Consider the following 25,341-nt stretch of genomic DNA (forward strand, 5'->3'; position numbering starts at 1 on the left):
TCAAAAATTTTAAAATACAGTTATTAATATTATTAATATTATTAATATTATTATTATTATTATTATTATTATTATTATTATTACTACTACTACTACTATTATTACTGTTGCTGCTACTAAATTTTGTATTCTATTTATGTCTTACATAAAAATAATTTTTATTTTAACAATTATTTTTATTTAATATGATGATTATATAACATTAGAAATGTTCCAAAATGTTTTTGACAAAACTCTTTACTTTTTTTATCTTTTGTGTTCTATCGTTTTTAAATATTTATTATTCAATTATGATATCATGAATTTCTTTGAAAAGTTTGATCATTGACCCACCACTTAAATAAGAAAATAGTTTTTTCTTTTGGATCAATTTTAAATTATATATTTCAGCTACATTATATACATAATTTTTACTTATCACACTTAATTTTTGTTTGACTTAATTAATACATAATTTTTTATGTATTCTTTTGATTACTTGTACTTTTTTATTATTTTTTAAATAATTATTATTTAACTATTATACCATCGATTAATCCATTTGACCCAAACCACTAACCCACAATCCAAAAAGAAAAATAGTTTGATTTCTAGGTTAACATTAAATTTTCTATTACATTTTCTTTATTGATAAATTTGTATCTTATGTATAATATTTATTTTCGTTCAATATAATGAATGTATAATATTATATATGTAACCAATATTTTATTTTTTATAAATATATAACATTATATCTTTATGTATAGTATTTATTTTTGTGATTATTTGTATTTTCTATTTTTTAAAATTTTATTATTTGACTATGACATCATTTCATTTTTAGGTTGATTTTAATTTTGGCATTCCATTTTCATTATTTACAAAAGTACTTCTTATAATACTATTTATGTTCATCATAATGAATATACAATATTAATGGCATGCCCATTTCTTTTTTATTTTTTGTATTATATATTTTATATATTTTAATTTTTTAATATATAATTATGGCATTATTTATTAACGGAATTGGCCCCAAATGGTTGAATTGCTTACCCACCACCAAGGGAAGAAAATGGTTTTTTTTTTCAAATTATTTTTCAGAATATTTATTTTTATATTATTAAAATTAATGTTGTGGATTTAATTGGTACAATTTAATGATGAGAAAAAATATATCTAAAATGTAAGACTTAATAAGAGAATATACCTTAGATATGAGATTTAATGAGAGATAATAGAAAATTAGTTTTACTTTCGGTTGGTTTTAAATTTTATATTTCATTTTCATCATTAATAAAAGCATTTCTTATTTATTACCGATGTTTTCAACTTGTTGTTGATCTGGTTGATTGAACCGTTCGAATCGTCACTCAGCCTTGATTATTGGTTTGGTTCTACTGAAACTCCCCCTTTTGGTTAAATACTGTATAACTTGGGTGGTTCAACCATTGACCTGTTTAACCTAGTAACCAAATTGAAGGTTGCGCACTTAATTATGTGCAAACTTTTAGAAGTCATAACTTTGCACTTTGATGTCCGATTGGGATTATCTTTCCTTTTATTTTGAGTAACTTTTCAAGATCTATACGTCTCAAGAGCATTATGCACCTTGCCTTGCTATTTTTGCGGAAAAACCCCTATTTTGGCCTTAAATTGCACATTTTAATATTTTTATAAATATAAAAAAAATTAAAACATAATTAAAAAAACATAAATAAATATAACATAATACATATGTTATATGTAATACATGTAAAACAAAACTATGATATATGTAAAACATAATTATATTATTTATTGATAAAATATGTATTTTTACGCACACACACATAGTGTTAACGCAGAGTGGTTTGACTCGTTTGACTTGACATTTGAACTGGTGACTTGTGACCTGAAAGCAAAAGAGGGTCAGCCTTCGGGTCGATTTTTAAAACATTGTTTATCATACTTATGATGTTAAAAACATTACTAGTTTTTTAATTTCTATATTTTTGCATTCTATATATTTTTGAATTTTATTATTTAATTTGGCAACATGGATTGGCCCATTTGACCCAAATGGTTTAATTTCTTACCACCACCTAGATGAAAACACTTTTTTCAAGGTAAATTTTAAAAGTATAGGTTTTTTATGTTATTAAAATTATTAATTTATTATGTATTCATTTAATTATAGAATTTAAAGATGAGAAGAAACGAAGAAGCCTAAATATATGATTCAATGAATATGAATGCAAATTAACACCGTAAATGTTAGATTTAATGAAAGATAATTGAATGCATTGAATATCTTAAAATTAACTCTTTTCAAACTCATTTAATATAAATAATTAATTAACATGTTTTCCTTCATTTTTTATCAATAAATTTAAGTATAAAGAGGTAAATTTTGTCATCACAAAATTTAAGAAATATTCTTGAGGCTATTCATACTTTTTAAAGTAGTATAGATTACTGGTTATTTTTCTTCTTCCAATTACATCCATTGAGACATGGTATTTATGGGCTCTCTCTCTCTCTCTCTCTCTCTCTCTCTCTCTCTCTCTCTCTCTCTCTCTCTCTCTCTCTCGATCTTTGTGTCAAAAGGTTATTCCTTACTACAAAATCATTATCATTATTTATTGTCCATTCTTATTCTTTCCAATCGTGCAAACCTCAAAATATATACTAGAGTTCTTTGGAAGATGATGTAGGACCCTTTGGTAATTGGGCTTGCCTAGGCCAACGTCAAACTATATGTGTGTGTGTCGTTCTAGTCTTTTGCTTTGGGAAACATGATTTAAGGGAGAAAGGATTAACTGAATTTGATGGCTAATTTACTGGCTGTGGAATGAAATCATTTTGCCCCACATGCACCAGTCCCAGCCCATAATCACTCAATTTCTTACTTGCATTTATAACTAGAGTGGAGCAAAATTATTGGTCCAGTGGCTTATAAAACAGCCATCCAATTCAACTAATTGGTCTCAATGTGGAGCAAATTTTAGCTGAACTTAATAGCTGTTCAGCAGGCTGTAGAACCAATGATAAGGTTCCATGACAATAATAAAATGCATGAGACTTGCATCCTTTACAGTGGGGCACATGAATTTATTACTAATATGAAAATTCATTATTGATTCCACAACCTGCTGAACAGCCATCCCCTTCAACTAATCTAAATCCCTCGGTTTAAGAGAGGTGGCCATTGGCCAAGTATCCAGATCTACTGCACTTTTTTCCTATACTTACTATTAAGCAATTAGTGTGTGGCTAGTTTTCCATTTTATACAAATAGTAACTGAGTTTTACACAAATTCTGATTAGCTAGACCCTTTATCTGTGAATAACAGGCTGTAGGACCAATGATAATGCCCCATGATAGTGACAAAATATATATACTTTATAACTGGTGTGAAGTGTTATTCTTGGTTTCACAACCTACTCAACAACTATTGAGTCAGATAATCTCCTTTCCTTTTACACCAACTCCTGAACATCTGTCACACATATTCATGCTTAGTGCAGCAGATCCATACTCGTGTGCTAACATTAATAATATATGATTTTGCTTTTTTAAGCAACTGCCACATCAGCAAAAACTATGTGATTTTGCTGATGTGGCAATTGTTTAAATTCTGATAAATAACTTTTACGAAATTTTGTAAAATTTCAGTTTCAGTTATTTAAATCCACGATTTTTTATATAATATTAAAACTTAACCCAAAAAAGTCCTAGAATTCCAAATTTTAGAAAAAAAAATTATAATGCACCAATGGTTGGACAAAGTTGATCGAAATTATCGTAAAATGTAGACGCGCAATTTGCGGTGACACTCATATGGAACCTTCTATATATAGCTGGCTATCCACATCAGATGTAGTTTCCCGAAGTGTCCCATACAAAGTTGATAATTCAGATGTATTTTTTTTTTCTGAAAAATGACAACGTTTTTGTTGGGATTTCTTTTCTTTTAGGCTCGGTTTTGAAGGAGGACAAATACAAAGTACAAATTTTTGTATTTATTTACAGTGTATATATCTGTATTTATACTCTTTCGGAAATAAGTTTTAGGCTCCATTTAAAAGAAGTATAAATGCAAATATATAGAACTCAAAACCTTGTATTTTGTATTATTTTTTATGTATTTATACATATTTTTACTCTTTCCAAACTGAGCCTTATGAAAAAATTACTTCCAACTCCATTTTAAAGTTGTTTCCTCTACGTAAACTTCATGCTTAATTATAATTAGGAGGTGTCTCATTTTTGAGTTCGTTATCGGATTTTGTTTTTTAAAAGACAAAAACACCCTTATTCAAAGCTGGCCAACACTCCCCCATGAGAGTTGTTCAATTTAAGCACCAATTATAAGTTACGTTTACTAATAAGATAAGATCTATTGGGTAAAAAAAAAAAAAAAACCATTTTTTTATATACATAAACCATGCGCAATCTAAAGAAAAAACAAAGGAACCATTATTTGTAATAGTGAATTCAACATTAAAGGCATTTTTATCTTTTTAAAGATGAATTTATTGTCTCCATGTCAAGGTTTTAAAAGGATAAAGCCGGGGGCCAGCGGTTGGGTATAAGGGTTAGGCATAAGCCTCAAGCCGTTTTGAGTCATAAGCCTCGATCAAAAGAAAATGGATATATTCATAAACAATAATAACATAAAAAATATAAAATTAAGATCTTATATGATTTATTTGATATATTAGAGCCAAAATTAGTATTAATACACCCCAATGAACCGAAAGGGTGTATCGAATATCAACACTTTGAACCATGGACATCTTTTAAATTTTGCATTAAAAGCATGGTTAATTTGTGTTATTTAATTATTAAAAAGAGTTTCTTAAATACCTTAAAAATGGGTATCAATACCCTACGATACAATAGTATATCGTATCAATACTTTGAACTTTGCACGGTTAGAATCTTAACATAGTAGCTTTTTCCTAAAATCTAAACGATAGAACAAAACAGTATTAGTCAAAACTTTAAGCTCAAGAATATGAACCAATAGTGTTTTAAGAATAAAGCATTAATCTCATTTGGTTTCTTGCACTTGTATGCATTTGTATGTGATGCAAAATAGATAATCAAATATGGGGTAAAAGTGGGTAAGAATAAAGCATGAACATACGGAAAATAAACTAAAACAAGCTATTTTATACATTTATATACGTTTATTAATTATTTATATGTTTATGTATTTGTTCAAAACGCCAATCTATATAAAACAAAACATTTTTCTTAAATTTTTATTTTACACCTCTTTAAATTAGCATGCCAAATAGTTGACGCCTAAAGTCCAAAGGCCTAAGCATCCAACAACTTAAAGCCTAAGCCTTGCTAGTGGAGTCTGAGGCTATTGAGGCCAGGCATTTTTTCTTAGATTCGCCTTAATAGCCTTTTAAAACAATGCTTAGATTAATTTCGGATTTACTCCTCATAAAAAGCATGCGTTAGGCCAACCTCAGAGCCCATCGTAACCGTGCATTGGGGAACATCTCCCCTTCTTATAACATCACTCATGGGAAGATAATCCCAATGCACAACTGCAATTGCTTGAGATTGGTATGACTTGTGAGGTGCGTTCTATGAAGACTAAATCCAGATTCCAAGATTATGGGTGTAACCCTTAAAAAATTAAATTAATGTGCCCAAACCAAATATCATTTGGGACATATCTGATCACCCAAGGTTATTGTGTAGTATATATAATACCACTACAACAACGAAACCATCAATTCCAATCAGTGAGTTTGAGTAGGGATATCTCCTGGCCTTTCTGAGACTTAAATAAAGCAGTTAGAGAATGTCTAAATTAACAAAATAAATTCAAAAAAGGATAGTCCTATACTCTTTCCTTAGTATTTGACATGAAGACAATGATGAGGAAATACATGTCGAGTGTCATGGGTAGGGGTGATCATGGGCTGGGCCAGGCTTTGCCTTCATAACAATAGGCTTAGGTTAGGCCCAGGCCTGGCCCAGCACGCATTATGGGCCTACAAATGTAAGTTTGAGCCCAAGCCGGGCTGGGCCAATATTTTGGGCATAATTATTATATTTCAGTTCCAAAATTAAACAATTATACTTTTTTCACTTATTGTCGTGGAGATTATAATAACCTGCAAGAAACTTTAAATTTAATATCAAGACAAAAGCTTTTAACATAAAAGAAATTAAATACTTATGCCGTGTAATTGATAAGTTTCAAATGATAATTTTAACAAACAAATTCTTCTATCAACAAAAAATCAACCTAAAACTTATAATATCTATCAAAAAAAAACCATCCATTGTCATGTAATATCCCACAAAACAACTTTAAACATCTCTATAAGGGGCTCCATCTTCAATTCAACTCCTACAAATAAAAAGTGAAATAAAAATGATATTAGCAAACTAAGAAAAAGTATTTCAAATTGATGTAAATAAATAAGTAATAAATATTGAAAATGGTTTCAATTTCACCCAAAACTTGCAACCACTCTAAACTTCAGATTTATCTTCACGAGTGGAGGAGTCTTCATCACTAGAAGATTCGTCTTTTGGTGAGAGAGAGAGAGAGATTGGGTGCTGGCAATGGTTTTGAGAAATTGGTGTGAGAGAGAGAGAGAGAACCGAGAAGATTAGGGTTTAGTAATTTCTATATTTCATTAAATACTAGATTAGAATTTGGTAAGATCTAAGACCGTAAGATTAAAATCTTTAATCTCCTACAAATCTCTATTTAATATATAAAGCATCAATTATCAAATATTTTTAAATAACAATATATATATATATATGTATATTATTTATAAATATCCGGGCTAGGCCAGGCCTTAACAAAAAACTTATGCCCAAGCCCGGATTTTCCGAATCAAGCTGAAATGATCACCCCTAGTCATGGGCTTTGGTCAAGACTTAACCACTGTGATGAATAATTGTATTCTTGTGAATGTTTTTTGTTTATTTATTTTTTATTTTTTTGTTTTTTATGTTAGCCAAGGCATTGAAATCTGGACCAAACCAAACAGTCAGACCAGTTGATTAGGGAACCATTTAGGCAACTGCTTCTATTTCACCCTAAAATTGTTCCTAGAATAAAACCGTTGGCTTGGTCAGTGATCCATTGACTCGGGCAATTGAACTATCAACTCCTTGGCCTGAACAATATTTTTGGCTGTTTTATTTTAATTATTTTTTAACTTTTTAATTTTTTAAATCAGAATGGGTTGTCTTTTCGACCGGATAGTCAAACTATTGACCCAAAAACCAGTGGCCAAAGCAATTCTAGTTCCGGGTCGATTTTTAAAACATTGATGTTAGCACTTGCTTTTCTTGGTTTCTTGTTTTGCATGTTGTATTTCCATATGGCATAAATTTTTGGGATTTATATCAGAAATTTCAGAATATCGATACCTCACTTCAAGCATCTAGTGACAAAACACACCTCTGATCATGGTTTTCCAAACCAAACCAGACCAGAGAAATCGGGTGACCAGTTCTGTTTTTCCCCAAAACCGTTGATTTGGTCAATAAATCGTTGATCCGGACATTCAGTCCGTCTGTCCATTCGATCCGTTAAGGCAAGGTTTTTAAATTTTTTTTTGTCAGAATAAACCATCCATTCGGTTCGAACAATCAGGCCACTCGGGTCGATTTTAAAAACCTTGCCTTTGATTATTCGCTTTTTTTTTCGTTTAGGCGTGTTCTTCAATCTATGGATTATTTTTCTTGTTGTAAGTTCCAAAACAAGTTAAAATGTTCTAATTAATTTGATGAGAAATTGCTTCTTAAAACAAAAATATGAAAAATATGTTATTAGTTGTATGCGTTTTTTTTTTTTTTTCTAAAACTGAACCAAAGAGCATCTTATGGGACTGTTGGTTTAAAGAATATGCTTCATCTATTTCCATACATCATACATATATAGATAGATAGATACTACAAAAATATTTTTTGGTTTAAGGATTGTCATTTTGATGGTTTTTTAAACAAAGCAAGTTGTTTTTACTATCCAAATACAAAAACACGGTTCAAAGATGTGTCTGTTTTTTGTTTTTTACCAACGTAGCAGTTTCAACAAAAAGTTAAAACAAAAAACATTCATTTGTTGGTGGGAACATCCCCAATGAAAATCCAAAAAATACCCTATATTTATAATAAAAAAATTCAATATATAAAGATCATCTAACATGAGGTATTATATGCCCAAATCATTTCCTAATTACTATTTTTATTTAATTATATTAATTTATATTTTACCTATTTAAGTAAAAAGTAATGGGAAGGGAGTGGAGTGCTTTGACATCCAACTGATCATGTGGCAACAACTAGGGCACTACACGTATTGTCCAATTAATAATACTTGTCTGGAACGTCGGAATCTATTCTGACTAGTCCATGTATTTGTCGTCCCAATTCCTGATTCCACTTTCCACCAATCAGCAACTGTTCAAATTTGTGGCGACATTTTTGTGCTGTTATAATTTTTTTTTTTAATTATTTTCTGCATCTTATCCAAATTCCATCAGAGTCAAAAGGAACTAAGAAAAATTTGGTAATGGTCACTGCCTCACTGGAATGCGAGAACAGAGAAGGGGATTCGCTATGAATCCTTTCTTACCGTTGGTACGTTTCGGTCTTTCAGACGCTGGTCCAGCCTCTACCTTCCTTCTTTTTCTTTCTTTACACGTGGCAATTTTAAGTATCTCCATTCGTATAGGGACCATACACGGATCAGATCGTGCTGGATCACTCACTTCATCAAGACGATCACGGTTCACAGGGCCGGGCTATAAACCACACACTACAGACCAAGGTTTTCCAACCATCACATCGTTGACCCCAATAGTCGGACCGTTCGGCCCCAAAATCGGGCAGAGTACTGGTTTTGTTTCACCCGAAATGGTTAGTTTCCTAAAAAAGCTATTAAATTTGTCGGCCACTTTCTTGAGTGGTTATCGTAGGCACAGCATTGGAAGTACATTCAATATGCACTTCATAAATATTCTTACAATTGCATTAAAAATTGTTTTTATTTTTTTGTAGGATAGGTTAGGGGCAACTTTTTCAACCCATCGTTGAACTAACCGATTGAACCATTTGAATCATCACTCAGTCAGAATCTTGGGTCCGGTTCAGTCAAAACCCATCAGACGTTCAAAAAATGTTGACTTGGTCAATAACTATTCGATTCGGTGATTGGGTCGTGAGTTGCACTCTGACTACATGCAAACTTTCAGAGGCCCTAACTTTGTACTCCGACGTCCGATTGGGGTGTTTTTTTATTTTGGGTAATTTTTCGAAATCTATGTGTCCCAAGGTGCCCCGCTATTTTTGTGAAAAAACCCCTTTTTTAGCCTCAAATTGTAATTTTTAATATTTTTATAAATAAAAAAATATTAAATATATATTAAATATAAAATAATACATATAACATATCTAAAACATATTTATACATAATTTATTGCTAAAATATATATAAGTCTGAACCGTTCGACTAGGCCGGTCAAACTAATGACCCACAACCTGGAGGCAAAAATAGTTCAACCTTTGGGTCAATTTTTAAAACATTGACTATGGATATTTGAAAGGATAGATGTCAAAAAATTTTCCAAATGCTTACTCACTCGATCTACACTCACCATGTGTGCTACCTGATCAGACTACACTTGCTGACCCAGACGACCAAACCATTTACCCATTTGACCCGAACAACAAATTTCGGGCCGTTTTCCTTTTTATTTGTAAGACATTACAGACTGAATCCATTCGAACTGGATGGTTGAACTACTTAACTTGGAAACTGGTTAAAGCAGTTCCCGTATCGAGTACGTTCGTAAAACATTGCTACAGAGTACAGATTATGTGATCTCCGTTGGACCAGCTCGGGATGATAAAAGACCAAAGTGACGGATTGCCTTCGTCATGGAACATTAATTAATCCATCCTAAATTATTCGTTTCATTAAGAACACTGACTTATGATGCACTCATCTCTCTCTCTCTCTCCTCAATTATAATTAATAACAACCCAATAAACAGATCAATCAAGTCTCTAAGCAAATCAGTAAAACTGCCCTCTGAAACAGTGGAACCAGACAATGAGGCTGTTCCCAAGTTTACAGCTGGTGGAACCAATGAGATCTGGTGGAATTGCCCACCAAAAGGGTGGGTAATGACTCTAAACACTCTTGTTTATGGGGTGAAGGTCCATTAACTTGTGTCACCATTCCACTCCTAACATGAATTGAAAAAAAAAAAAAAAGAAAAAACTCAAGTGGACCAATCTACTTGTGATATATCTTTCTGTAATGCAAAAATACTTCTTTGAACTAAAACACAAAGCAAATTAGTTAGGATAGATTCCTTCTCTCTTAACTTTCTCATTCACTTGGCACAGCTTCACATGTCACAATTTACCTCAACTGAAATTAATTCTCACTAATTGATGAAGACTCAGCAAACCCATTAATTCACTTGTACAAAGGGTTAATGATTTGATCATCTTCCATTCCTTGAATCATAAGTTTCCTTATTAACCCAATCAAAACACTCCCTTATCTTCACCCCATTTGCTTCTCATTATTTTTCTAAAGTTTTCACTTTCGTAGGCTTACACAATCCATTCATTCCATTTGCTAAAAACCCGTACCTGAAAGCTGCTTTTTTTCTTTTATTTTATTACATAAGTCAGCCAGCAATGAAACTTTTGAAGTTCATATTCTCACACATATCTTGGCTACACTTTTGAAGTAATAATTAAGGCAAAAATTAAAAGAAGAAAACACTAAACTACACCTTTAGAATATATGGGGCATCAAATGGAGCCAGTGAACTCATCTAGTTCAATTGATTCGTACCCACTTGGTCTGTTTATTAGGGGAGTCCTATGGAATATTAGAAAACAAATCAAAGAAGAAGAAAGAACACAAATTAAAAAGGGAAAAGGCAAGCTCTGTGAATATTGACGGCCAGACCCAACATGGGTATATGTCAGATTTGCAAGTGGTATACAGTATACTATACCCATAAAATAATGTGGGCGAAAAGTGTTCTACACTTCTAGATCCAACCTTTCTTCGGTCTTTATGTCACCATAGACGGGTTAAACATGACCCAAACCCGAATTGAAGTGTGTGGTATGCCAACATATTCAATGCAATGTTTTCAACCCAAGTTGAAGTGTTAAACCAGCCGATCAGATAGGTTAATCCCTCACCTGACCAGATTTTCAGGTCGGATTTACCCCATAACTGCTTAATTACTTGAAAACAAATGTTGGTTAAGTCAACAACTTAGTGAGCCGGTTGGTTGAACCATTGAATCATTTGACCTAATCAGTGGGTTTTGGATTTGACATTAGTTCTCTTTTTATTTTATTTTTTGTATTTTTGTATTTTGGGCCATTTACATCATAATAATAATAACACTCAATTATCACACTTTTTTTTAATATGATGAACATATAATGTCATAGATACCTCTAATTTATTTACAAAAATTTTCTGAAAGTTTCTGTATTCTTCTGTAATTTTATTTATTTTATATTTTTATTATTAATTTACAGTCACAAGACGATGGTTGAAGCACTGACCTACCACCCAAACTGAAAAGTGTGATTTCATTTTCAGATCGATTTTTCAAACACTGCTTCGATGTTTGAAAGTTAAAAAGAATGATCAGGAGTAACTAAAACCAAAAATGAACCCTTATGGATCCTTCTTCTTGAAGTACTTATCCTATCAAAATTATTAAAAGAAAAGGCATTACATAGCAAAACTGACTTACTTTGCAAGAAACAATCAAAACTCAGACCCATGTTTGGTAGAAAAAAGGTTGAAGTTGAGATCTCAACATTGGTGGTGAGGTCTCAACAGTGGTGGGGTTGGGACATGGACTTTCTTTCACTCCTTACTTCACTCAGCTAACTCTAATTGAGCAAATAAAACCCACCCAACATAGCAAATGCCACTCTTTAATTAGTGTAGAGTGTAGTGGGTTGACTATAATGGTAGTTGGTGACATGATGGACTGTTAACTAGTCCCTATAATTCGTTCACTTGCCCTGGTCCAAAGCTACCAGCAAAGCTGAGTAGTCACAGTAGTAATTAAATAAGAGGAGGACCCCTGCACCAGGACCAGGAGAACATGAAATTAAGTAATTTTCTTCTTTATCAAACTGCTCACATGGTGTATTTCCATCCAACACATGAAATCTGCCCTTCGATCAATTCTCTCTCCCCAGAAAAGCCCTTTAGACAAGAAGTGTCCGTTTGTTAGTGCTTCAGGCAGCAGCTTCTGGTAGACCTGGCAAAGAGTTGGCTCAATCCGTGAACCCGATTCGACTTAATCTGAAAAAACAGGATTAGGGTCTCCCTGAATTTGAGAATGACCGATTGTTAGGTTTAATTGAGATTATTTATGTATTATTAGAAATCTCCACTCTTTATTGTTTACTATTTAATGTTTATTCTTTGAATTATTAAGTACTCAAGTTTTTTATTTTATTTTTAGAATTTTAGGGTTAAATCCTTTGTTTTTAACATTTTTCTTGTATTTTGTAAAACTTCAATTTTTTTTTTTTTTGGATATTCCGGACCCAATCCAAAATTCAAACCAACCTAAAATCAACCCAAAATGTCTTGACTCAACCCACCTAAACCCTAATAGGCTTTCATGAATTCATTCAGTGAAAGCAGCTAAGTCTTCCCAAACAGGCCCATCAATTTGAGGGTGGAGACGATTGGGAGAACCCTATGTAGTAAATGATGGGTCAATGGAAATTATAATTAACAGTACTGAAGGAAGAAAAATAAAGGTGTGGTTTTATCAAGTTGAAAAAATCATGGGATCCCATCAATTCTTGATGACTCGGATGCTTGTAGTGCCACATGCATGTTCTGGATCCAAATATGCTCCTTTCATTATTTTATGGAGGTATGGGTGATTGGGTGTAAGCGTAGCTCTACCAGTCAACTGCTAGTTTCAAGAAAGTGATTAGGACTTAAGAGGAACTAGAACCAAGGGTTTGTCATGAACTTTGAAGTTTGGGCTTGAATTTAATAACTTCTACAGTAGTTCATTTCATTCATGTTTGGCTTCAATTTGAAGCCTCCAACTTATCTTTCTTTCTTTCTTGTACGCCTTGCGAAAATACTAACAAAATCTCTACATATACTTGCATTGAGTTGATTAGGTACTCAAAACCGCCCATATTAATGATCCATGAGATTTTTTATTACTTTCAGAAGAGGGTTGATTCATTTTTGTCCTACTTTTCTTGAATGTGGGTTTTTAATGGATCAATCTCTCTGATGTCAATATCATACTGTCAAAATAATCTCTTAATCCAATGTAATAGTGGTTGAAATAAGCCTTTTCAGAATGAGTAGGGTGATGCCCATTTGCAAGGTCAGAGCTGCAGTCTAGGGTGGTGGGTTTCACAATGAGTAGAGTGATGTAGATTTGTAAGGTCAGAGCTGCAGTCTGGGGACATATTGATCAATACATGGGTCATGGGTCTGGAGTCCCCACAACCTGCCACTTGTCTGATTCTTGTTGGAGCATTGGAACTCACCATCAGCTGGGTCCTATTTAAAATCAGGTGCACCAAAAATCATGTTATATAGAAGATTTCAACCACTGTGGTGACACTCCGGATCTCCAGCCCATAAAAACTTTGTCTACATCTACTCATTACACACTATCTCTATGCATTGGAAATATTTCTTCATACATTATACTATATAGAGGATGAAATGTTTTCTATGTGACTGGGATATTATGTGAATGGATGTGAAGAGAGTTCTTATGGACAGGAGATCCGGACCCCTCTGGTGAAAAGAGTGGGGATGTATATGGATCCTGTGCCCCCATAACAAAGACTTATCCCCTTTTTAACAGTTCTTCACACCCCACCAATGAAACACGGGCATGCCTGCTATTGAAATTAAGAATCAATTCACATTATGTCCTTAATTTCTTTCCATTGCTAACCTGTCCATATTTATTGCCCGTGTTTACAAGAAACACTGAAACATTTGTTAAAAGGTCATCAATTTGATTTCAGGCTTACATGTGCTGTGACCATGGTTGCAGCAATCCTTTGCGACCCTCCAATCAAAAACATCCATGACAGCAATGGAAATCAAGCAGTTTGTGTTGAGTCCGGAAATTCTCCACAGCACATTGCAGCTGTGTATTGGGAATATCTCTCCATGAATAGCAATATACAAGTTTGGGAGTGTTTCCGATATGTGATTGCAATATGCTGTGGGAATGGTGTGGGAAGCATTCTATGGGGATGAAAACATACCCACAGAGCATATTCCACATCTCAGCAGGCATTAGGTGCATCTCTAGTACTTGTGATGGGAGGATGTTCCCAATGCAAATTAGTAGGAGTAGCGGATGGGCTCTCACCAACGGAACCGAATGGGCCTGATACAAAGTTATGCACAGAAGTGAGGTATTTTCACTTTTCAGAATTGATTCTGCTTCCGCAGATGTGAACAGATTTTGGAGCACTTGCAAATTACTTCTTCTGGACCTTTGCTGAATCAATTCCGCCACCTAATTTCTGTCAGGTTATCCATTACAATTTCCAAATATGTCGTATCATTCCTTTCTGAAACAAGTCAGGACCCAGCAGAAGACTCCACCAAGCCTATGATGGACGTTGGCCCAACTTCACCTTCCAAATAGTAGTCAATTTGAAGTGTATGCTCTCAATTAGAACTCTAGCCCATTGGGCTACTTTTGCAAGAAGAGCCCAATTGTAAAATTCTAATGTTTAGTATCCAGAGCCCTAAACTAAAATACATCTCCACCAATGGTCATGGTTTCACAGTTTGATTTGACTCCAACTGTGTTACTTCAGGTTAAATATACATCTTGTCAATGACTGGATCATTTGAAGAAGCAATTAAGCCAATTTTAGTCTGAGGTTCTAATTAACTTGAGTATATATAATACATAGAGAGTGAACTAATGGCTGATGAGATGAAGAAAATATTAGCTCAAGAGAGGCCTCGCTGAATCACATTGTTTCAACTTCAGAACATCTTCTTCGACAATATATCCTTCATTCTTCTTAGCCCATAGCACAAAGTAGAGTCCCGTAAACATGATCAACATTCCTATCAGGCTGCAAAGCAAGCACTGTTCAGTACCCATACTGAAATTTTACCTATAGACACAGAAAGCATGGCGAGAGAGCGAGAGAGAGAGAGAGAGAGAGAGAGAGAGGCAGAGAGAGGGAGAGAGAATTTTCTCCCCACACTAAGCGTCCATTTGGTTCAAAGTTGGATTTGGAATGGAAATGGTCTATTTCTGTAATCTATTCAGTTAAGACATAAATCATAATAGAAATTGGAATCAGATGGAATGGGACTTCATTCCCAAGCGAGAGGGAGGGAATGGCCATTACCTCAAATAGGGGAATGTCATTCCACCAAAAATGGGAGTGGGATTCCATTCTGCCCAATCAAACAGTTGAAATCGGAATGTTTCATTCTGATTCCGATTCCAGACCCCTATTCCCACAAACCAAACAGCATAGAATGAAAAAAGAAATTCATACATACCTTCCTAGGGTGATGTAATCACCTAGGGTGATGGCAGAAAGAATGACAGAGGAGACAGTTCCAATGGGATTGAACATGGACACAAAGACAGGGCCTCTTTTCTTCACTGCCCAAGCACTAAAACTAGTACATAGTCCACTGAAAACTCCTAGCTGCATTAGCAAAAGCATTGAACATCAAATGTGGAGACACACACAAGAAATCATCAAACAAATGAAAGTGATCTAATTAACTTACCGGTCTTTAACACAGTCAAGCTTTAGGGTCTATTTATTTCCTCTTAATTCTTATCTCTTAAGAAAAATCTTTTAATTTTAAGAGAAAAATGGTTGTTCGTTTCCTCTTATCTCTTAAAGTGCAATCATACAATTTTTTATTTTTCAATGATACCCCCCAAAAGACAAACAACTCTTATATATGGGGTCAAAATGGATATTTGATCATTTTCAGAATTCAGAACAACATTTTCTGTATTTAAAATTTAGAGGAAAGAAAAATTCACCAAAACCAATATACTTCTTAATGTAATTATTGTATTTTCAGATGTCAGATTTCAGAGCAAATGAACAGGCCCTTAGTTAGAATTCATTATCCTTCTTAAGTGTACACAGGCAATACCCACCCCTCTTTGAATTCAACATTATAAAATTTGACAAGGAGATTCTACTTCTAGATAATTGTAGAAAATTTCTTTTAAAGTCTAAAAAACTCTGAATCCAGAATAGAAGCAACAGTAGAAGTAAGGTTGGATGATCATGCCAGCATTGGTGATAGTATGATATAACAAATTACACAGATCTATGTAATACAATGTGTCTTCCGATAAAACTTAGGTTTATGCACATATCTGAATTAGAGCTGTCAATGACTCAATGTGGTGGTATGAGAGTCCAAGACCGGATCCAATTATTTTGGATTTACATAAACAAATCGAACTCAAAGTTGGAACCATTCAATAATTAGATCGAATACATATCTAACCCAATTTCAATTGTGTATATGTGTGGATAGATAGATAGATAGATTGGATGATTGAAATATAAATCAATGTTTTAAAAAACGATTTGGAAATGGAATCGTTCTGACCATCAGTTTTTCGGTTGATAGTTTGACAGTCCGGTTAGAACAAACGGTCCGTTCTAACAAACAAATTAAAAAATAAAAAATGGTCAAAACCGTTAAATGGATTAACGGTTCGACCGCCCGAGTCAATGGGTTGTTGATTTTTTCAATGATTTTTTTCCAAATGCCAGGTTTGGGGTAAAATGGAATCGATTGCCAACATAATATCCTGTTGATGAGAATTTGGTAGAAGTTTTAGTGCCTACTACCAACTTGATGCAACTCACCTCCTTTAACCATCTTTTAGAATATTTGGGTTATTGAATCTGATACTGGATTGAATTTAGTAAACAAAATAGGGGTCCATTTGATTTTCAGTTGTAATCGAAATCAAAATGGTCTATTTGGTTAAAACAGGAATGAGAATGAAAATTACAATGAGCAAAAATGAGATTTCATTCTCAGATGAGGGAATGTCATTCCAATAAGAATGGGAATAGAATTCCAATTCTGTTCAATCAAACAGTTAAAAATGGAATAACCCATTCCAATTCTGATTTCAAACCCCTATTCCTACGAATCAAACAGGACTAAAAATTTTGGAGTTGAAAAAGAAATCTCCTAGATGAAGTCAGGTTTGAAATTGAGTGAGTAAAGAAAACAATCAATAATCCGTCTACTTCAATTAGTTGAAAGCAGAAAGCTTTACATATTTCAGACTTTAGACAACAACAGAGGTTAATATGAAAGGACTACGTACATAGAAGTTGAGCAATAGGATCGGATGTTCTTGAGGAATATTAAATTAGAGGAGAAAATAAAAAACAAAAGGGTTATTATGCTTACCAATAGAGAATACTCAATAATTTGAAGAGCACTCACAAGTTGCCAACTAGTATCAATTCTATGGTCTTCAATCAACTGTACAACTAAAGTTAGGATTCCACCAATAAAGGAAGTAATGGCGCTAACCGACATAGGTGCCGGAAAATCACCCAAAGCTGCCGCCTGTGGAACATTTGAGTACCAAAGATAAAAAAAATATTGGAAAATTAAGAACATGTCAGCTTGTAATTGCTAAAGATATATATGAAATCATTGATCAATTTTCTGCAAGGAAATGCAACGAAATGCAACGAAATGGTGAGGACTGAGGATTATTTCTAAATAATATTAGGGAGTTGTGACATTAGGCTCCCAAACAAACTTTGCTTTGCAACAAACACAGATCTCTGTACTCCAGCACTTTTGTACCTTTCTTACCATTCTCTCAGTTAACTATATGGAATATTCCCATATATAAGGTATAACTGACATGTGAATATTTATACATTTTAAGACAACAAACTATCGTTATGTTGCTTTTAATTTTGAGATCATTTTGCTTTTTAACTTCTTTTGGTCTAAAATTTGATGTCTAAAAAGAAAAAATGATCTGAAAAAGTACTTTGAAAATTGGTTTTTTTTGCTATATTTGATATCAGAATATAGAATATGTAAGTTGAAACCTGAATGTTGAACCTTGAATATAGTTACTTTACAATTTTACTGAAATAATTGATTATGAGAATAGATACTTACATTAATTACAATTAACAATAATTAATAAATTGATATTAATCGTTATTTTAGAATATAATTAATATAAAAACAAATATGATAAAATAATAGTTAAAACATTTTGAAGAATAACTAAAAAGAAATAATAAAATAATAATAATAAATTATTATTATTATTATTATTATTTTAATAAATAGTTTAATTATTAAAAACAAACATAGTTAAGCTTAATCATAATAAAATATAATTAGACATAATAAAATAATATATAAAATAGTTACAATAGTAATTGAAAATAACTAAATAATAATAATATGATTAAAATGATGAAAGTGATTTATTATTTTAACTATTTGTAATTATTACTTTCATTATGTTAATTATTTGATTATTATTAAATTAATTATTACCATTCGTTATTTAATTGTTTTGAATTGTTATTGTAACTATTTTATGTATTATTTTGTTATCTTTGACTATATTTTAATTGTTGTAATGATTTTATTAATTTTATTAATATATGTTTCACTACTACTACTACTATTATTTTAACTATTATTTTATTATTTTCACTATCTTTCTTATTTTATTAATTAATTAATTTATTTAATATTATCTTTTTTATTTTATTAATATTTTTCTCATTAAAGGCTGATTGCGACTCATGCCCTCTATGAAAGTCCAACTAAACAAGCGGTTCATCATCTTCAACAAAGGTTGGTGGTAATTCATGACCTTGCCCTCTGTCCTTCAAAATAGGTATTTTTGTAATTTGTGTTGTTGGTCCGTAGTAAAATCTTCAATGGGTAATTTGGTAAGTACGCATTCATTGTCAACCTTCTCAAATCTATTAAGCTCAGTTTGGAATGAGTAAAAACACAAATATGCACAATACAAATACATACAAAGTAGTACAAAATATAAGGTTTTGCCCTCTACATATTTGTATTTATACAGTACAAATACAAGTAAAATAATACAAAATACAAGGTTTTGCACTCTACATAATTGTGTTTGTACTCCTTCCAAATTAAGCCTTAGGCTGAGTTTGAAAGGAGTACAAATGCAAATATGTAGAGTGCAAAACCTTGTATTTTGTATTATTTTATATGTATTTATGCTTACAAATTTGCATTTGTACTCTTTCCAAACTGAGTCAGGGACAAAGTTCTAAAATCAAGAGTACAGAGGAGACGAGTCATTGCAAAACAAAATTTGAGGGTGTCACAACCGATTTCGGATCTCCTACCCACAAGAACCCTACTCATGTCTACCTATAAGACACTTCCCCCATGCATTGGGAACATCTCCCCGTGTACAATACTATCTACAAGGATGAGATGTTCTCCATGTGTGGTTGTGATGGCAGGAGATCCGAATTCATCACAATCCCCTATGTATGAGCTGAGAGTTTCTAATCTACTCAAGATGGAGTTCACATCAGCATCCCACAGGGGGCACCCCACAGCACATCCCAATCATATATTGGGAAAATCTCCCAATGACAAATATGGGATATGTTCCCAATGCACACTAAGATGTCAGATGTACATGTGGGGCATTGATCTCCCTTAATTGTTTAGACTCAGTTTGGAAGGAGTAAAAAATACAAATATGTAGAATGCAAAATATTGTATTTATTTGTATATATATGTACTGTATATATTTGTATTTGTATTCTTTTCAAACTGAGCCTTAGTAATAAGTTAGGAAATATATCTTAATGATGTTTTGAAATACAAAATATTAAGGCTTTGTAATTTGCATATTTGTATTTATACTCTTTCCAATCTGAGACAAATTTATAATGTAAATTTCAGCTTAAAAGATTGCCACGTGTCTAAGTGTCTAAAATGATCACTATTTTCTGAGTGTTTTAACCAAAGGTCCTTAGTTCCTTGTCTAATGAGCAATGTGGATTGGCAATGTGAGCTGTCCACGTGGCAAAAAGAGTGTATGTTGTTCAGAGAAGCCTGGTAAGAAAACAGTTTCCCTAGGCTATGTTTGGTTTGAAGGAAAAGATTTGTAAAGATTTTCCTACCTTTCCCTATTTTTTCCTTCAAACCAAACACAACCCTAATAAAACTAAATCCCTCCCATTTAATCAGGGCTCAAGGGATCACCATACCTGCAAAACAATGGTACACGATAAGATGAAAACTGCAGAAAGTAGATAGATGCAACCGATGATATTGTCTTTATCAATCAAGGTAAGTACTTTTAGGGTCGGGGATTTTGCTGTTGTATCCGGAATTGCTTTTGAGACTCCAGGACCATATAAAACGCTCATTATAACTGCCCCAGTTATGCACACAACAGTTCCTATGATCTTGATCTTGCTGTAGATGCACTTTGGGTTGATTCGCTCAAACCTACAGAGAAAAACTACAAAATATTAAAGAGTTGTTATACCGTGCTTGAGCCACATTGAACGTTTTGAGGGTTCAGGGAATCCATGTCATAGCTAGATTGGTGGGGGGAAGCTAAAATCTCATATCTAGGGCATGGATTCCTTGAACCCTCGACAACATTATGTACTAATTTGGTGTCAGTAGTTAGAATTATCCATCTTATATATGCTTATCGAAATAATGAAATAATCAAATTTATTTATCTTTAAATAGATAATGAATTTACACACAAGTTTAGGAATCATAAAGGGTTTGTGTTTGTCTGTTTGTTAGATCTATAGCTATTTGAGCTGTAGAATCTGTGTTATTTGATTTATTTGCGAGATTTAGTGGGTGTTTGGTGACCACGATATATTGTGTTTTGAAATGCACCATGACCTCTTAAAGGTGTTGCGGTTGGCCTATGGTGTGGATCGATCCACACTATCTAGTGGATCGGTACACACCACAAGCAAACTTCTCACCCATAGGTTTTCATCATTGACAAATCCACATTACTAAGAATGATTCCATGCTTTGCATGGTACGATTTATCCAATCTATCCCACATTTTTAATTCAATGTGTATATTTTATTACTTTTTAATTAAATATATTTATATTTTATTAATTATTATTTTTATATAAAATTAATACTCTTGGAAATCTAATGATTTCTTTTATTTTTATAAAATAAAATATTGTTTTTTTCTTATTAACAACATAGGTCGCCTTACATGTTGTTGGCCTTAGATTTTATTCTTACGTTAGCCCAGGCCCAAAACCTCAGGTAGCCCAAGCCTAGCCCATCCCATATTAGCCCCAAGCCCCCAACTACATACATACATAACCATCTATCAGTTTAGATAGGTTTAACCGTTTGAGGCCATGTTTAATACATTGGGCCCAATAGAACTGCCTAAATTATACCTCTATCATCATCATCAACATCAACACAGTAAGTCTAAACTCTATCGTCCTATATGCTTCCACTGGTTGGACCAATTTAGGCTGTGTTTGGTTTAAAGGAAAAAAGTAGGGAAAGGAATAGAAAGGAAATGGAGCATTTAACCTTATATAGGTTTTCTTACCTTTCCCTTTTTTTCCCTACATTTTCCTTCAAACCAAATATAACATAAAGGAACTACAACACAAAAAAGCAGAATCATGTCAGTTTTAGGGGATATCAAATGTAGGATCATGTTATGTGCTTGTTGTTTGTTCATGTCAACATGTGTGTATTTGTAGCAAAGCGAAATTATACCCGAGACAGCAGGCGATGATGAAGATGAGCCCTGGAGCAAGATTGGGCATGGCAGAAGCAATTGCTGGAGAAGTCATCTTGACGCCTATTAGCATGAAGACTTGGAAAAGAGTTACCCTAAAAATGAATAAAACATGGAACAATTTTCGCAATTGTTTCTTCAAAAAATTAAATGGGAATGGAGAAAATATAGCGTCCTTTTAGCTCTCGGTAAAAGTTAGAATCAGAATCAAAATGGTCTATTCTTCCGCCCGCTTGGTTCAGATAGGAATTGGAATTGATATTCTCATCCCCAAGTGAGGGGAGAAGAAATGTCATTCCATAGGCAGCGGCCAAGCCAGGAGGGACCCAAGGGGCTCAGAAATCCCCACGTCTATTACACTCTCTCATGTATATTTTTCCCCTTCCCCCCACTCCCAGGGGCGGAGCCAAGTGGTGGCGGAGGGGAGCCATGCCCCCCGCCCCCTTCCTATGCCTTTAAAATTCTCATAAAACCCATTTAAATACTATTTTGACTCCCTTACCTATGTTTCCTAGCTTTTGGCCCCCTCATAAAAAATTACTAACTCCGCCTTATCCATAGAATGAGATTTCAATTCCAACCGATCAAATGATGGCCCATTCCAATTCCATTATCAGACTCTGCCAACGAAACAGACCCATAATTTATATGGACCTGTTTTTTCTGCTAAAAACTAATGAAATTCCTTACCCTGCAAAGCCAAGCAGCAATAATTGAATCAGCAATTTGAGACTGAATTCCCTGGGCCATTTGTGCCTGTGGCATTTAAACAGACAGATACCAGAATTTTATTTAAAAAGAAGAAGAAGAAGAAGAAGAAGAAGAGTTTCTATTCCACGGAACAATTTTAACGAACAACAACTGAAGGTAATTCCAGTAATAAAATTATTCTCTAACCTTTCAAAACAAATGGAGAGAGGAAAAAGGACGACAGAGGTGGCAAGAGTTCCACAGATAGTGAGAAAGAGAGGGCTGAAACCAATGGACAGAAGACGAGCCACAGCCACTGAATAAACCGAATAAAAAATTTGAACGATTACCAAACCGACTACAATCACAACCTCCTCCAGAAATCCACCTCCAGAAAACCCAAACATCTCTTGAGAGTTGAGACCGCTGATTAATTCGTGGCTGCTCTAAAATTCAACCCTCCACCTCCTCCTCCTCCTCCTTTTCTTTCTTCTTCCTTTTTTTTTTGCTCCTCCTTATTCTTCTCTTTCTTCTTCCTTTCTCGTTTCTTTTTTTTTTTTTCTGTCGATCCAAGCTTTCTCTCTCTACCCCCCCAACTCAACTAACGTTCATGGCTCCCCTCCCATTTCCTACCAGTCTTCGCCTCGCCCTCAGGAATGGAAGAGCAAGCTGTCGTTTTGATTTGGGTGAGACAATAGAATTGGTGGAAAGTTGTACCAAACGGTTATTGCTTGTAGTTGGTTAAGTTTAAATAGTATGTACGTGCATGGGACGTTAAAACTGTAAGGTTGAAAATGTGGTCTTCAATTTCTTTCATCTTTGCCTCCTTATCACCTAAAAACTTTGATACCAACTAATCAAAATAAGTAATTTTACTCGATCAAAGTGGGGAGAAAAAAGGTATAAGAAAATTCAAGATACATCCATCAATTTCTAATACCACAAGACATATTGGTTATATATTATGCGTAGTGTTAAATATGGTGTAGACTGTACATATAGATAAGAGAGAGAGAGAGAGGCCCATTTGAATCAGCGGCTTCCGAAGATCAAATCCAATCCGCACCACCAAACAATGTGGCCAAGTTATATCTTATGATTTTTTTAAGGGAAAATTTCCGATCAATACCTTATACTTTGGCTCAAGTGATAATTTAGACCCCAAACACTAAAATGAATTTAATACTCGAACTTTCAAAATTTGACAATCCAGTAGTCATTGTTAACCAATCCGTTAATCAACTGTTAAGTGACATTTGAAAAGTTAAAAATGCCCTAAGAATGCCATCTAATTATCTTTATCAATCATCCAAACATTAACAATAAAATGAATAGTCCCAAATTCTAGATTCTTCTAAATAGTTATCAACTTTTTTGAATAAAAGATGTTAAGATTTGGGAGTGTTTAATTTTTTGTCAACATTTGAATGGTTGATAAAGAGAATTAGATGGTATTTGAAGGACATTTTTTACTTTTCAAATGTCACTTAACGACTGATTAATGAACCGATTAACGATAGGTACTGGATTATCACATTTAAAAAGTTCAAATACTGAATTATCACATTTTGAAAATTTGAATACGGGATTATTATACTTTAAAATTGGGAAACTAAATTATCACTCTAGCCAAAATACAGGTACTAATCGAAAATTTTCCCTTTTTTTAAATCATGGGTATGCTTTATCCAATTTGAAAGAAAAAAGGTACCCAAGTTCTGGGTAAGTTAGCTGAAAAGGTAATGGAAAACGAGGTCCCCAGGGTCTCTCGATGGCTATGCTTTATCCAATTATAATACCCCCATATCAGCCATGCAGGGTAAGTGCATTTGCTGACCGACGTGGGCCATTTTTATTGGTTTAGACAGGCCCAACACAGGAAAGGTAATAAAGTGGTTTTTTGGCTCCCAAAAAACAAAAAAAAAAAAAAAACCCATTAAAATATTAAAAGTCTTAACTCTATAATGCCCCCCACGGCCCCACTTAACCTCCCATGAATGGATGAAAAAATCATTTTTCTTTCATAAAAAGGTCATGATAGACCGAAACCCTCACTCCCTGTTTCTCTGTAAACCCTACCTCTTTTATTCTCTTTCTCATTTTCTTGTTTTTGACAAGAAGACTCCATGGGAAAATTAATTCAATTACATTGAGAATTAAGTAGTATTTATGTCGGGCTGGGTCGGGTCTGACCTGATCGACCCAAAAAGATTGGGCTGGTTCTTGTTCCGGAAATTGGAAGCAATGGGTCGGTTCTGGGTTCTTATATAGGGTCCCAATTACTTTCAGTTCGGAACTGGTTCCACCTAGTCCTGAACCAATTCAGACCATACATTTAATGTATAATATATTAAATAAATTATATATATTATACATATAATATAGAATATTTAATATATATTCAACATAAATATTTAATTTTTATTTTTTATAATCGGGTCTATCGGGTCAGACCCAGTTGTCTCGAGAATTATCAAGTCCGAGTCTTCAACATTTCATACTGGGTTGGTTCCAGTTCCAGCTGATTCCGACCCAAACCCAACTAGGAGTGATCATGGGTCGGGCCAAGTTGGGCATTGCACTTATGATAAGGGATATAGCTTAGGCCCAGGCCCGGCCCAGTTCAGGGTTCCTAGCCTAAAACATAAACCCTAGCCCAAATCTATACGGGCCCGGGTTGGGCAAGGCTTGATTCTGGGCCAATGTATTTCATATATAAAACATTATATATCTATAATATTTTATATTAAATGACATAACAAACATATAAACTTTTATTTTGTATATTATATAATA

At 33.5% G+C, this 25,341-nt stretch overlaps 1 protein-coding gene across 2 annotated transcripts; it reads right to left on the minus strand.

Moving 5' to 3' along the window:
- Window positions 1-14,747: 14,747 nt before the first annotated feature.
- On the minus strand, window positions 14,748-23,268 carry UMAMIT7 (Nodulin MtN21 /EamA-like transporter family protein). 2 transcript variants are annotated; one of them, XM_088952089.1, is made up of 7 exons: window positions 22,753-23,268; window positions 22,546-22,611; window positions 21,834-21,950; window positions 20,309-20,552; window positions 17,466-17,627; window positions 15,558-15,709; window positions 14,748-15,118 (listed from the first exon to the last, which is right to left on the minus strand). In XM_088952089.1, the coding sequence occupies exons 1-7, from the start codon at window positions 22,950-22,952 to the stop codon at window positions 14,986-14,988; spliced, it is 1,074 nt and encodes a 357-aa protein (XP_088808215.1). In that variant the 5' UTR covers window positions 22,953-23,268; the 3' UTR covers window positions 14,748-14,985. The 2 variants fall into 2 exon arrangements, with proteins under 2 accessions (XP_088808215.1, XP_088808216.1); XM_088952090.1 differs by having other exon boundaries at window positions 20,399-20,552; window positions 22,753-23,238.
- Window positions 23,269-25,341: the final 2,073 nt, after the last annotated feature.

This window comes from Nelumbo lutea, chromosome 6 (genome assembly GCF_056320005.1).
Source record: "Nelumbo lutea isolate HS-2025 chromosome 6, American lotus-T2T, whole genome shotgun sequence".
NCBI lineage: Eukaryota > Viridiplantae > Streptophyta > Magnoliopsida > Proteales > Nelumbonaceae > Nelumbo > Nelumbo lutea.